At 42.4% G+C, this 15,577-nt stretch overlaps 1 protein-coding gene and 1 long non-coding RNA gene across 2 annotated transcripts; one reads left to right on the top strand and one right to left on the bottom strand.

The window, feature by feature from the left end:
• Positions 1-420: 420 nt before the first annotated feature.
• Positions 421-9,408, top strand: LOC111233125 (NLR family CARD domain-containing protein 3-like). Its single transcript, XM_022760885.1, has 9 exons — positions 421-426; positions 1,267-1,345; positions 1,504-1,711; positions 1,867-3,670; positions 5,899-6,072; positions 6,678-6,851; positions 7,450-7,623; positions 8,303-8,349; positions 8,484-9,408. Exons 2-9 carry the CDS (start codon positions 1,343-1,345, stop codon positions 9,032-9,034), a joined length of 3,135 nt encoding a protein of 1,044 aa, XP_022616606.1. The 5' UTR covers positions 421-426; positions 1,267-1,342; the 3' UTR covers positions 9,035-9,408.
• Positions 9,409-9,497: 89 nt separating this feature from the next.
• On the bottom strand, positions 9,498-10,768 carry LOC111233145. Its single transcript, XR_002665585.1, has 3 exons — positions 10,536-10,768; positions 10,215-10,251; positions 9,498-9,726 (listed from the first exon to the last, which is right to left on the bottom strand). It is a non-coding gene; the product is annotated as an uncharacterized LOC111233145 (long non-coding RNA).
• Between the last annotated feature and the right edge of the window lie 4,809 nt (positions 10,769-15,577).

The following is a 15,577-nucleotide window of genomic DNA, read 5'->3' as shown; positions in this document are numbered from 1 at the left end:
GTTGTGTTCAAGTCCAGTGCAGCAGCACAGACCAGACTCTGCTGGACCTGGACCTGGGCCTGGAGCTGAACCTGGACCTGGACCTGGACCTGGACCTGGACCTGAACCTGGGGCTGAACCTGGGGCTGAACCTGGGCCAAGCTGTGTGTCCATAAAGAGCAACCGATCTATTACTCCTCCTCTGAATTTCAGACAGTCTGTTGATGGAAGGTCAGAGTTAAAAAAAAGTTATTGTGTTTATTCAAAGATTGAACATATTTTTCATCAGATTTTATCCAACATGCACATTTATCAGTTCTGTTTTTGTTTCAGGATCCAGCAGCAGAGACCAGACTCTCCTGAACCCAGCTGTCTGTCTTTAAAGAGTGATTGGTCGAAGGGCAAGCTCATTGATTTTAAAGGACGACATCCATCAGCTGATCAGATGTAAGCTGTAATGACAGTAAGACTCAAGTTATTGTAGAAAAGAAGTTGTTTGCACCACTTCTTGTTCTTCAACCACGACTAAAATCAAGTGTTTCCCCTCTGTTGTGAACATCCACACTGGAAGGTGGAGGTAAAACTCTGGCCGTCATAGAGAGGGGGGAGACATGATGTGGTTCCAAATATGGAGATAACTTCTTCCATGTTCAGACAGTCTCTCCTGGAAGACATTCATAGAGTTGACCTCAGTTGTTCACATGAAAAGTGACAGAAAAAAGGTTTGTGTGAGAAGATGAAGGATGAAAATAAGAGCTGAGAGAGAAGGTTTCAAACCCTGCCTACTTTGTCACCTGCACACAGCTGACCAATCAGCAGGAAGGTGTGTGTTTCAGATGCTGTTCAACCATCTGACAAACACCTCTGATGGAGTAAACTGATCCCTTAAAATGTTTTAATGTCATTTACTCAGTGACACTTTACTGGTTCATTGTCATTGTTCATACTGAGCTGCCCAGTACAACCAGTCTGATTCAAGCAGACAGTGAGCAGCTCCACTGGAGCAGCAGGTTGTAGGTGCCTTGCTCCAGGGCACTTCATCAGTGTTCAGTGAGGGAGGGAGAGCTATATGGAGGGTTGGTGAAACACTGAGCTGAAAGCTACAAAGAGCTGCAGACTGAGCTGTTGATTGTCAGTGGGATCAGCAGGACTAGTAAACCTTTACCACTACACAGAGTCGTCTGACTCACTGTTCACATCCAAACATGACTTCATGGACCTTTAGCTTGTGTCTGTCTCTGTGTGGACAGACATAATGTGAGCTCATTCTTCATGATTCCTCCACAGAGTGGACCAGGAGAGCTCAGAGGTTCCCAGTGGTCAGTCTGCCCAGCAGCATCAAACACAGCTGGACTCCTTATTTATGGTCTGTACATGTACAACTACTGTTCCATCTGTTGTGTTCACAATAATCTCCATGTTGCATTTTTTAGAGCAGTGGATTATCAGTCTGTCCAACATGGATTTGATGTTTGGATCCAGGTTTTAGTTTGATGGTGTCATTTATATAGTTTTCTGTTCCAGCTGCTGGAGGAGAACATGGTCACTTTTGTGAAGAACAAGCTGAAGAATATCCAGAGGCTTCTGAGTCCAGATTACCCAGAATGCTCAGAGAGTCAGAGGGAGGATGAGGAGGTGCTGGATGGTGAGGATGAAGAGGCATTCCTGAAGATTACAGTGAACATCCTGAGGAGAATGAAGCAGGATGAGCTGGCTGACTGTCTGCAGAGCAGTAAGAGGATTTCTCTAAAGATTTAGCATGGTGGAGAAATTTGATATTCACTAATGTCTCAACACAGAGGGAGCGACATGCATTCTTTAGGAAATCAAAAGGTCATATTTTCTTCATGAATCACTAACACTAACATTCTTTGTTTTTCTATTTAGGAACATCTGCTGGAGTTTGTCACCATAAACTCAAACGTGACCTGAAGGAGAAGTTTCAATGTGTGTTTGAGGGGATCGCTAAAGCAGGAAACCCAACCCTTCTGAATCAGATCTACACAGAGCTCTACATCACAGAGGGAGGGACTGGAGAGGTCAATGATGAACATGAGGTCAGAGAGATTGAAACAGCATCCAGGAAACCTGTCAGACCAGAAACAACCATTAGATGTCAAGACATCTTTAAAACATCCCTTGGAAGAGATGAACCAATCAGAACAGTGATGACAAAGGGAGTGGCTGGCATTGGGAAAACAGTCTTAACACAGAAGTTCACTCTGGACTGGGCTGAAGACAAAGCCAACCAGGACATACAGTTCACATTTCCATTCACCTTCAGAGAGCTGAATGTGCTGAAAGAGAAAAAGTTCAGCTTGGTGGAACTTGTTCATCACTTCTTTACTGAAACCAAAGAAGCAGGAATCTGCAGGTTTGATCAGTTCCAGGTTGTGTTCATCTTTGACGGTCTGGATGAGTGTAGACTTCCTCTGGACTTCCACAACACTGAGATCCTGACTGATGTTACACAGTCCACCTCAGTGGACGTGCTGCTGACAAACCTCATCAGGGGGAAACTGCTTCCCTCTGCTCGCCTCTGGATAACCACACGACCTGCAGCAGCCAATCAGATTCCTCCTGAGTGTGTTGACATGGTGACAGAGGTCAGAGGGTTCACTGACCCACAGAAGGAGGTGTACTTCAGGAAGCGGTTCAGAGATGAGGATCAGGCCAGCAGGATCATCTCCCACATCAAGACATCACGAAGCCTCCACATCATGTGCCACATCCCAGTCTTCTGTTGGATCACTGCTACAGTTCTGGAGGAGGTGTTGAAAACCAGAGAGGGAGGAGAGTTGCCCAAGACCCTGACTCAGATGTACATTCATTTCCTGGTGGTTCAACTAAAACTGAAGAACGTCAAGTATGATGGAGGAGCTGAGACAGATCAACACTGGAGTCCAGAGACCAGGAAGATGATTGTTTCTCTGGGAAAACTGGCTTTTGAGCAGCTGCAGAAAAGAAACCTGATATTCTATGAATCAGACCTGACAGAGTGTGGCATCGATATCAGAGCAGCCTCAGTGTACTCAGGAGTGTTCACACAGATCTTTATAGAGGAGAGAGGCCTGTACCAGGACAAGGTGTTCTGCTTCGTCCATCTGAGTGTTCAGGAGTTTCTGGCTGCTCTTCATGTTCATCTGACCTTCATCAACTCTGGAGTTAATCTGCTGTCGGAAGAACAATCAACGTCCCAGAAGTCCAAAAGAGAAAAAGTTGAATCTGCAGAGACACACTTCTACCAGAGTGCTGTGGACAAGGCCTTACTGAGTCCAGATGGACACTTGGACCTCTTTCTTCGCTTCCTCCTGGGCCTTTCACAGCAGACGTGTCAGAGTCTCCTGCAAGGCCTGGTGAGACAAACAGGAAGTAGCTCTCTCACCAATCAAGAAACAATCTGGTACATTAAGAAGAAGATCAATGGGGATTTGTCTGTAGAGAGAAGTATCAACCTGTTCCACTGTCTCAATGAACTGAATGATCGTTCTCTAGTGGAGGAGATCCAACAGTCCCTGAGATCAGGAAGTCTCTCCCCAGATAAACTGTCTCCTGCTCAGTGGTCAGCTCTGGTCTTCATCTTACTGTCATCAGAAAAAGATCTGGACGTGTTTGACTTGACCCAGTACTCTGCTTCAGAGGAGGCTTTTCTGAGGCTGCTGCCAGTGGTGAAAGTCTCCAAGAAGGCTCTGTAAGACATTTACTCATTTGGCAGTCACTTTTAGCAACTTACTTACTTAAGTACTAAGCACCACATCTATTAATAAGTGCAAGGAGATAAACTAAAGAAGTTTACCAAAAGTGCTTAGTAAGAGCTAGTTAGACATGTTAGGTTGTTAAAGGTTGTTAGGAGAGGAGAGAAGAGTGCTCTTGGAGGACACAAGTCTTCAAGAGATTCTTGAAGATAGAGAGGGATGCCCCTGCTCTGATAGCATTCGGTAGCTTGGTCATCATTAGGGAACCACAGACGAGAAAAGTCTGGAGTGAGATTTCCTTGTGTGCAAGGAAGTCAGTGCCAGACAACAGTCTTTGGAGAAACACAGTGGTCGAGAAGGAGCATAAGGCTGAATGATTGAGTTCATGTAGATGTAGCAGACCCAGAAGTCACTCTGAAGGCAGCATTAGTGACTTTATTTCAGGCAGCCATGGGTTGCCAGTGGAGGTCAAATAGTAGCAGAGTGACATGTGCCCTTTTGGGCTAATTGAAGACCAGACAGGTAGGCGCATTCTGGACCATCTGCAAGGGTTTCACTGTGCACAGATGGAGGCCTACCAGAGGAGCATTGCATTTGTCGAGTCGAGAGATAGCCATGGCCTGGACCAAGAGCTGGGTGGCGTAAGTCAAGTAAAGGCCTGATTTATCTGATGTATAGAGCAAAATTGTCAGAGAAGGATAGCTGGTCAACAAACATGACAACCAGGTTTCTTGTGACCTTGGTTAGGGTAAGGGATGAAGAGGTAATTTTGATATTGATATCGTGATGGAGAGACTGATTGGCTGGGATGACTAGAATTCAGTCTTAGAGAGGTTTAGTTGAAGGTGGCGTTCCTATATCCATGCGGATGTGTCATTGGACCCAAGGAGGTGATGTATATTGTAAAGAGGAGGTTTCCTAGTACCAGTCCTTCAGGCAGTGAGATAGGATTCAAACCAAGAAAGGGCTTTGTCCAAGATGCCCATGTCGGAGAGTACAGACATTAGGATGTAGTGGTTCACTCTATCAAAGGCTGCTGATAAGTTCAGCAAGGTATGAACTGAGGACTGTCCTTCAGCTCTAGCTGCCCTTAGGGCTTCTGTCACAGACAACAGAGCTGTATCAGTGGCCACTCTTAAAACCTGACTGATTTGGATCAAGAAGATTGCTCTGTCATAGGAATTTTGAGACCTGCTTCAAAACCTTAAAAGTGTTCTCTATACACTTAGAAAAGAATGGAAGCGGTAAGACTGGCCAATAGTTCTCCACTTGAGCAAGGTCAAGTGAGGGTTTTTTGAGCAGAGGAGTTACCTGAGCCAGTTATAATGCAGTTGGAATGTTCCCGAAGCCAGTGAATTATTTATCACATTTGACTGCTGGCACGATGGTGGGAGATGCAGCTTGGGGGTGGTTTGTGGAGAGGGGGCTGGACCCCATCTCCACAAACCACCCCCAAGCTCCAGCACATGTGTACTAGGAACACGTGTCACAAGTTTTGACACATTGTTCTCAGTGAAAGGGGTGAACAAGAAAAAAGGCCTGTGGAGACCAGAATAGACAGGTGGTAGGACTATTACGTGTTACTTTTGGAGCCTTGTACTCACCTAGAGGGCTGAGTGAGGGAGATGGTGAGGTACTGATGGAGGAGGCAGAGAAGGCATGAGAGCGATGTGGGAAGGGGTGTCCCCATAACCAGCGGAGACTGGTTGTCTCTTTGAGGTTCAGAGAATTGGCAGCTGATGGCCACGACCTTTTCAGTGAAGAAGGAGGCAAAGATATCGGCTGAGAGGTTTGTGTCTGGTGGGGGGGGGGGAGGATTGAGTAAGGTAGAAAATAGTTTACGAGTGTTTGTGGTGCTGCTGATCTCATTGTAAAAAGCAGTTTTGGCATTACTGGTGTTGGATGAGAAGAAGACTAGGAGTGCCTCAGAGCCCTTGAGGTCAGCGGAGTCACTAATCATGCACCATTTTTTCTCAGCAGCTCTGAGATAAGTATGCATCTTTCAAATGGTGTCAGTCAATCATGGGTGGGGCAGGTTAGAGCTGGCAGGTTTGGTGGATAGAGGACACAGAGTATCCAGTCATGAGGTCAGAGCAGAGAATATATCTACAGAGTCTCTCTCTCTGGATATATTCACCATTATATTGAGATACTGGTATCTTTTCAACAGAAGACAAAAAATGTTTAATTTGTTTTTCTTTTTCCTTTTTTATCGCCTCTTCAGACTGAGTTTGTGTAACCTCTCAGAAAGAAGCTGTGAAGCTCTGTCCTCAGTTCTCAGCTCAAAGTCCTCTAGTCTGAGAGAGCTGGACCTGAGTAACAATGACTTGCGGGATTTAGGAGTGAGGCTACTGTCTGCTGGACTGAAAAGTCCACATTGTACACTGGAAACTCTCAGGTCAGATCACTTTACAGTTTTTCTGAATTATTTAGGAAATTGAACAACTGAAGGAATTTAAAGTGTTCTTATATTTGGCCCTGAATTAAAATACAGATCTCTTAATTCTAACTTACTAACTAAATTCCTGTTAGCTGTTGTGAAAGCTAGTTGCCCTAGTAGAACGAGTTGTTAAGATCTTTGCTCGTTCTGTCTTTCTATAAATCCAGACTTAACATTAAGGGTAATGACTGTTTAACATAAATGGCATATGTAGTTATTAGGGATGTAATAATGCATGGCGAGACAGTTAAAAATCGATACAAATTGGCTGAGATGAAAAATGAATCGCGATGCCCTTTTTAAACAGCAGAGGGCGTAATCTAATTTTGATTTCACGTGTTGGACGTCATACGTCACTAGGTGTTAGACGTCGTACATCACTGTCAGGTATTGGTTCAGATGAAACGAGAGACATGGCGGCGGTGGCAAGTTGGCACCGCCCTCTGCTGTTTAAAAAGGGCATCATGATTCATTTTTCATCTCAGCCGATTTGTATCAATTTTTAACTGTCTTGCGATGCATCGTTACATCCCTAGTAGTTATGTTCAGTATTTCCTCCTCAGACTGAGTGGCTGTAACCTCTCAGAGAGAAGCTGTGAAGCTCTGTCCTCAGTTCTCAGCTCCCAGTCCTCTAGTCTGAGAGAGTTGGACCTAAGTAACAACAACCTGCAGGACCCAGGAGTGAAGCTGCTGTCTTCTGGACTGGAGAGTCCACACTGTACGATGGAAACGCTCAGGTCAGGATTTACTGATGTGTGCAACTGATGACTATTTACACTTTGATTTACAGTAATGGATAAACAGTTCACCTGTGCTTAGTATGTGGTTTTCATTCCTTATTGTGTTGTCTCTGTCTATTTATGTGATATTCATACTGATACTGATCACTTTAATTTCATACTGTTGTATAACATAACAGAGGGCAGGGGGATCACTTTTGTACTGACTGAAAGCAACAATTTGACTATCATTTATTTACAGGGCAGTGTAACTTCCAACTCAGTGGTCAGGACCTCTTGGTATCACTTTTTAATGCAATTGGTACACCTTTGTATCATTTTTTAATGAGCAAGGCGGTCTGATAGACTTCAGATGTTCTCTGACACTAGAGGGTGACACAGGAGTGGATTTTCACTCATGTCCCATCCTACTCCCACAAAGACACTCCTGTCCCGTCCTGTCCCACAAGAATCCCGTGACCCACAGGAATCCCTGAAAAAATATTTGTAAAACCAGTTTAAAAGCAGCAGTTTCTCAGTCAAAAGCTTACACCATTAAAAACATATGACCAAGTGTTGACAGAGGGTTCCTGTGTGTTGTTTTGTGTGTCTGCAGTCTGTCAGGCTGTATGATCACAGAAGAAGGCTGTGCTTCACTGGCCTCGGCTCTGAGTTCCAACCCCTCCCATCTGATAGAGCTGGACCTGAGCTACAATAATCCAGGAGACTTGGGAGTGAAGCTGCTGTCGGCTGGACTGGAGGATCCAGACTGGAGACTGGACATTCTCAGGTGTGGCATAAGGATGGATACCGAAACCTGGTGTTAAACGGGTCCTGCGGCTAAAGTTTTAAAGACCGTAGTATTGATAAGCTCTAATGTATCGGCTCTGCTCTCTGCTCTGGAGAAATTATGAAAATAGATTTCCATTTTATCATTGCAACATAAAAAATCTTTGCACATTTTATTTATATCTTCTGGTGAAACTACTGCACAGTAAAAAATACTGTAGAAGAAAAAGTCCTGTAGTAAATCATTGTGTATTACATTTGTGTTACTTTTCCATCATTACAAAATATTCTAAACTATACTAAACTAAATAGTACCTGGTAATAATTTATGCAGTTTGGACAAATCTCTGCATGTTAAAAGAAGTGCCTGTCATTTTGAGGAATATTCTTTTTTGTCTTCTTACCCCGGACATGGTTAGCCTAGCTTAGCACAAATAATGGAAGCAGGGGGAAACTGTTAGCTTAGCTCTATCAAAAGAGAAACAAAAAAACATGATTAAGCAGTTAAAACTGTGCTTGAAACTGGCAACCACATAAAATTACTTTTGAGATGCTACTTTCAAGTGTATTTCTTAAAATGTTTGACTGTTCCTTTATCAGGTTATAACAGTGTATGAGAGCCATGTAATGTCCATGTGTGCATGCTGAAAGAGAATGTCTGACGCCCCTCCTCCTTTCAGGGTGGAGCCTGGTGGAGTCCGATGGTTGAGACCAGGTCTGAGGAAGTGTAAGTGTGTTTGATTTGATTCATGAAAGCAAAGCAGCACATTCAACCATCTTCAAACTGTCACATCACTGATGTCATGCATAAATGATCAGATGATAGATCAATGACTGCAGTTGTGTCTTGTTCTCTATCAGATTCCTGTGAACTCACTCTCGACACAAACACAGTAAAAAGAAAGATCAAACTGTCTGACAACAACAGGACGATGACACACGTGGAGGAGGATCAGTCATATGCTGAACATCCAGACAGATTTGACCTTCCTCAGCTGCTGTGTAGAGATGGTCTGATGGGACGCTGTTACTGGGAAGTTGACTGGAGAGGAAAGGTTCATGTATCACTTAGTTACAGAGGAATCAGCAGGAAAGGAGATGGTGATGACTGTGCTTTTGGAATGAATGAGCAGTCCTGGAGTTTGTTCTGCTGTGATGGTGTTTACTCTGTCTATCACAATAACAGAGGTACATCCATTCCTCTCCCCTCCTCTTCCTTCTTTTCCTCCTCTTCCTCTGACTCAAACAGAGTAGCAGTATATGTGGACTGTCCTGCTGGCACTCTGTCTTTCTACAGAATCTCCTCTGACTCACTGATCCACATCTACACCTTCAACACCACATTCACTGAACCACCTTATCCTGCTTTTAGAGTCTGGCCTGGTGCCTCAATGTCTCTGTGTTCAGTGTAGTAGTCTCCTTCTGTTAGAGAAACATTCTCACTGTTGAACAGATATTTCAGTCTGTTCGTGTGAGTCTTTTTCGCTCGTACGTTTTCAGATTCATGTGGGCAGATGACGTGACGCCTGTTTTTTCTGTAATTCAGTATAAATTTTTACTCAACTGCATTTCTCAACTAAAACAACACACGTCATTGGGGCAGAGAACATCATTTTATTTCAATATAATGATTTTGGGACGTAAAATGTATTTGGTGTTGTTCATATTTCAATGTGAATAGCAAAATGTCCTGCGGTGTGACTGTAACATTGATGACTCATCAAATGTAAACATTAGTAAAATGAAGCAGATATGTTTGGAGCAGCCAATAAATGCATTGGCATTATTTTGTATGTATTTACTTCATTGACTTAAGGACTCAAAATGCTAAAAAGAACAAAAATAATATTTATAGTACATTTAGTTTTGTAACACAAATGCTGTCCTGCAGTGTGAGATAGGATATTAGATTTTTGTACTGGTGGTTACATGGACAGCCATAGGGGTCCTTTAGTCAAGCCCCCTACCAAGAAGACCCCCAGATGTTTGCATGTGCCAAGAAGGTTGAAAGGTGAGTGTTAATCTCATATTAATTTTATAAATTTCATTGTTCCTGACGGACCATGAGCGTGTTCATTTTTGATAGTCCTGTGGTGTAACTGATCTAGTTGGAGAAAAAAGACAAATATTTTCAAAAAAGAATCATATTTATGTTTAAAACAATGAACTTATTCAGTAACTGTAATGCCCAAGGTCAGTCTTGTATAGCAATGACTCAAAATGGCTACCAAGGTGAAAGAGTCCTGTGGTGTGACATAATTAAGTCAGATGTCTAGCTAAATTATCATCTGTTCTGTTTGCAATATTAAACATAAATATAAAGATATCTCTGTCTCTATATGTATATTAAACAAATATTATAAATATTATACACAATATACCTATATTATACATATATTACACATTTATATTTCTGTCTTCATTATACATAATATACCAATATATATATATTACCAGTGTATATATTATACATATATTAAATATCAGTCTTCATTTGTTTGCTGTATGTGTATGTTAACAGTTACTGATCATTGTTTTTAAAGTGATTTTTGTCAGTTTTTAGGCATGAGCAAAGAAAGGACAAGGAGATACCGGGTTAGCGCAGGATGAAGCCAGGCATGAGGAGATCCTTAGGGAGAGAAGGAGAAAGTAAATAAGTTCATAATAGGGACATTGAGTTCGTGAAACATTCTCTAAGATGTACACTTGTACAGAAAACATGTAACAGCTGTCTCTGTTCCATCAACAGATATCAAGAAAAGAAAGCCAAAGGAGAAATCAAGCCACGAAGTATAACCAGCCTTCCAAAACACAAGAAAGCAAAGCTTCGTGAGGAATGGAGGAAGACAAAGGCAAGGAACAGGAAGAAGAAGAAGGATCTGACAGCCATTTTGGACATTACTCCCCCATCACCCGAAGAACTTGATGTGTCCTTAAGTCCAGTTCATCTTTCTCCTGCTCATGGTTCTCTTTCCTCAAATCCATGTCCCCCTCAAAAGGTTCGTCAACCCAAGTTGACAGCAAAAATTAAGAGGCTGGAAAAAGAAAACAGGGAGCTAAAAGCAATAATCGATGGCATGAAAAAAGCCAATACTAAAATTAGGGTTCAAAAGCATCGCTGGAATAAAGGTAGGAAATCACGTCAACCTCCCTCCAAATCTTCGATGAAAAGAGCCGTGGGAGCGGGTGAAGGTGACTGTAGGGGAAAAGGTGTTGAGGGAACCTTCCAGCGTGACCTTGAGTCAATTCAACTGGATGCACCAATCAGCCAAAATGAGGGAGTTATAGACAAACTCTACTGATGTCCTCTGTCACAGTCTGATTAGTCCTGCCATTTCATAATGAACCGAAAATATTTTACTATTTCAAATGTATAAAACCTTATTTCATTGTAAGAGCTGTGCACAGTGACTTGACTTGCTCGCTCTCTCCCCTCACTCATACACACACATACACACAAGCACATTGACAACGGACCTGTCGGTCTGTCGATTGGCTAAAAACAACAACTAATCCATGTTTATTTGCATATATAGGGCCTATATTACACAGTTAAAGTGATCTGGTTTCTAGACTTTTCACAAAACTTGCTTCTAAAACAGACTCCAGGAGTTTGGTTGTTTGTTGAAATGTTTGTGTCTCAAAGTTGTGTGACACAACGTTAAACTGCAATTTAAGATTAAACTTTTAGTTTAATGTGATCAGTTTGCTGATCTTTATCTCTGAGGGCTGTGGTGGGGTGGAGGGGTTCTTAACCTTTTATTTCTGTGTGATAAATTTGCCATCTTTTAGCTATATTTCTTAATCTTTGAGGGCCGCAGGGGGGCTGGAGTAAATCCCAGCTGACACTGTGCGAGGGTGGGGTATATTGCGGACAAGCTATCACAGGTCTGACATATAGAGGCAAAAAACCATTCATCTCACATTCACCCACACAGAACATGCAAAACTTCACACAGAAATGCCCAGAACCTTTCTTGCGTGAGGTGACAGTGCTAACCACTGCACCACCGTGCCGCCATTCTTATCTTTATCTTACACCTTTGATTCTTGGCAGTTATTCACCCTGCTCCACCCACACATACGCACAGGGATCTCTTGGCGTTAGTTTAGTGAAGTTAAGTTTCACTTTGAACCAACATTGTGGCGCAGGTTATTTTCTCCTCTGAAGGTAATGTTAGCAATTTTTATGATTTACTTGTTAACACCTGTCATTACCTGAGTTATAGAAAAACAGAAGAAATCTGATGCTCAAATTATTGAGTTGTTACTGGAATTATTATGGTGTTATTGTGTCACTGTAGTGTTGGTGAAGTGTTATTGTGGTGTCACTGTAGTTTTATTGAGGTGTTATTGTGGTGTTACTATAGTGTTATTGTGATTGTGGTGTTTGTCGTGGTATTACTGTAGCATTGTGGTGCTATTGCAACTGAATGTGAATATCTGTAAACTGAACAGTCGAGATTAAGGGGCAGGACTGACATTGAATATATTTGACCTGTGTGACGTTTAGTTTTTAATGCTGTAAATGATATTCAGAAAGTTAACGGAACTAAAAACACAAAACAAACTCCTCTTTTATACAGATGGTTTACATTAACATAGGAATTATTTCATGTATATGAACAAAAATAAATACATTTAAAAGATTCACATTTTTTGGATCTATAACCACAGATCTACTTAGTGTGTTATTTCTGATTGTCCTGCTTTGTTGAATTGACTGTTTTCCTGGCAGATAAATTTCACATTTTTGCATTGTCAGGTTATATTACCCTAGTAATTAATTGAGGTGTAAGACATTAATCTAAGGTGAAATGATTCAGTGCATCTCAGTCCTTCTGCGTGTCAGTGGATGTTAATGTTCATCCACGCAGCGTGTGTTTGCCGGGCTGCTCTTCACTTTACCACAGCTCCATGATGCCATCTAGTGGACTGATAGGAGAAGTACTGCAGCTGATGGCAGCTTTCCTCTTCATCACTGCTGTCTGTCTGCATTCAAACTGAAACACTATGATATAAAACAGAGAGAAAGAGCCAGTCTGTGGAGGAGCAGCTGGTATTTTTACAGGAGGAAATTATTGTAAATTTCAGCTGATGTGCAGATGAATGATGTGTGGTTTCTTTCCACATGGAAGGTAGAAAGTGTGTTGTGAGCTGATGTGGATGTGAACTCAGCAGCATGATCAGTGTGAGGACAGAAAAGAAGGGAGCCCCTCCCTCTAAAAACCACTGTGTGTGGGAACATGAGAGCCAGGACCAGAGCTCAGAGGTGAGATGAGGATCTTTAACTATCCATGAATCTTCTCCATGTCAGAGCTCAGCACTCAGATCCCTTGCTTCATCATTATTCGCAATCAAAGCTCTGTGTGTGTTGTTGTGTTGTGTTCAAGTCCAGAGCAGCAGCACACACCAGACTCTGCTGGACCTGGACCAGGACCCAGCTGTGTGTCCATGAAGAGCAACATCAATGTCTCCTCCTCTTAAATTCAGCCAATCTGTTGATGGAAGGTCAGAATTTAAAACTGTCAGAAAGACATTTCACACTAAAAATTAGTTCAGTGTTTATTCAAAGATTGAACATATTTTTTCATCAGATTTTATCCAACATGCACATTTATCAGTTCTGTTTTTTGTTTCAGGATCCAGCAGCAGAGACCAGACTCTCCTGAACCTAGCTGTCTGTCTTTAAAGAGCGACCGCGTCGAAGGGCAAGCTCATTGGTTTTAAAAGACAACGTCCATCAGCTGACAGATGTAAGCTGTAACTGACAGTAAGACTCAGGTTGTAGAAAAGAAAAAGTCAACAAGGACTAATATCAAAGTGTTTCTATCTGTTGTGTCCACACTGGAAGGTGGAGGTAAAACTCTGGCCGTCATAGAGAGGGGGGAGACATGATGTGGTTCCAAATATGGAGATAACTTCTCCCATGTTCAGTCAGTCTCTCCTGGAAGACATTCATAGAGTTGACCTCAGTTGTTCACATGAAAAGTGGCAGAAATGAATGAGAAGATCAAGAATGAAAATAAGAGCTGAAAGAGAAGTTCAGACCCCACCCAATTTGTCACGTACACACAGCTGACCAATCACAGGGGAGGTGTGTGTTTCAGATGCTGTTGACCATCTGACAAACACCTCTGATGGAGTAAACTGATCCCCTAAAATGTTTTAATGTCATTTACTCAGTGACACCTTTACTGGTCCATTGTCATTGTTCATACTGAGCTGCCCAGTACAACCAGGCTGATTTCAAGCAGACACTGAGCAGCTCCACTGGAGCAGCAGGTTGTAGGTGCCTTGCTCCAGGGCACTTCAGCAGTATTCAGTAGAGGGAGGAGAGCTATATGGGAGGGTTGGTGAAACACTGAGCTGAAAGCAACAAAGAGCTGCAGACTGAGCTGTTGATTCTCAGTGGGATCAGCAGGACTAGTAAACCTTTACACCACTACAGGGAGTCGTCTGATCACTGTTCACATCCAAACGTGACTTCATGGACCTTTAGCTTGTGTCTGTCTCTGTGTGGACAGACATAATGTGGCTCATTCTTCATGATTCCTCCACAGAGTGGACCAGGAGAGCTCAGAGGTTCCAGTGGTCAGTCTGCCCAGCAGCATAAACACAGCTGGACTCCATATTTATGGTCTGTATATGTACAAACTACTGTTCCATCTGTTGTGTTCACAATAACCCTCCATGGCTGCACTTTTAGGCCAGTGGATTATCAGTCTGTCCAACATGGATCTGATGTTTGGGTCCAGGTTTTAGTTTCATTGGTGTCATTCATATAGTGTTCTGTTCCAGATGCTGGAGGAGAACATGGTCACTTTTGTGAAGAACGAGCTGAAGAAGATCCAGAAGGTTCTGAGTCCAAGATTTCCCACAAGGCTTAGAGTGTCAGGGGGAGGATGAGGAGGTGCTTGGATGTGAGGATGAAGAGCAGAGGAGGAGCAGCAGAGAGGGCATTTCTGAAGATTACCATGAACTTTCTGAGGAGAATGAAGCAGGAGGAGCTGGCTGACTTGTCTGCAGAAGCAGTAAGAGGATTTCGCTAAAGATATAAAGTACATTATCAAACAGATAATAAATCACAGATGTTTGTTTCTGGCTGCTAGTGGTAGCCATGTTGGAGAAAACTACCACAGCAGCCCAGAAACAAACATCTGACTAATGCCCACAGCAAAACCTTGTTGGCCACCAAATCCGTGGACCAGAAAAAAATCTTTAAGAAATCTTATATAAAAATATATATACAAATATATAAAAAAATATTTTACCAGCCTTTGACTGGTCTTACTTAACTCATATTGCCTTATCAACTTTACTCATGATGATAAATTGATACAAAAAAGTTGTCTTGTTGCCAGATTAACATCATGGATAAATGGGGACATTTAAGTCAATGCGGGAAAACTGTGTTTATGAACATATTCTTCAAGGGGAATAAAAATGTTAGATTTTCTCTTAACATCACTTATTGATGGTTGCTGTCTTACAGGATGTATTATTCAGGAACACCTGCTGCATTTAGTCAACGTAAACTCAAAATCTACTCTGAAGAAGAAGTTCCAGCTTGTGTTTTGAGGGGGATGCGCTAAAGCAGGAAACCAAACCTTCTGAATCAGATCTACACAGAGCTCTACATCACAGAGGGAAGGGACTGGAGAGGTCAATAATGAACATGAGGTCAGACAGATTGAAACAGCATTCCAGGAAACCAGTCAGACCAGAAACAACCATCAGACAAGAAGACATCTTTAAAGTCTCACCTGGAAAGATGAACCAGTCAGAACAGTGATGACAAAGGGAGTGGCTGGCATTGGGAAAACTGTTTTTACACAAGAAGTTCACTCATGGAACTGGGCTGAAACAAAGCCAACCAGGACATACAGTTCAATTTCCATTCACCTTCAGAGAGCTGAATATACTGAAAGAGAGAAGTTCAGCTTGGTGGAAAC

This window comes from Seriola dumerili, unplaced genomic scaffold (genome assembly GCF_002260705.1).
Source record: "Seriola dumerili isolate Sdu_G_001 unplaced genomic scaffold, Sdu_1.0 BDQW01000018.1, whole genome shotgun sequence".
Lineage (NCBI taxonomy): Eukaryota > Metazoa > Chordata > Actinopteri > Carangiformes > Carangidae > Seriola > Seriola dumerili.
Note: the sequence above shows the minus strand (reverse complement) of the source record. Positions and strands in the feature narration are given on the sequence as shown.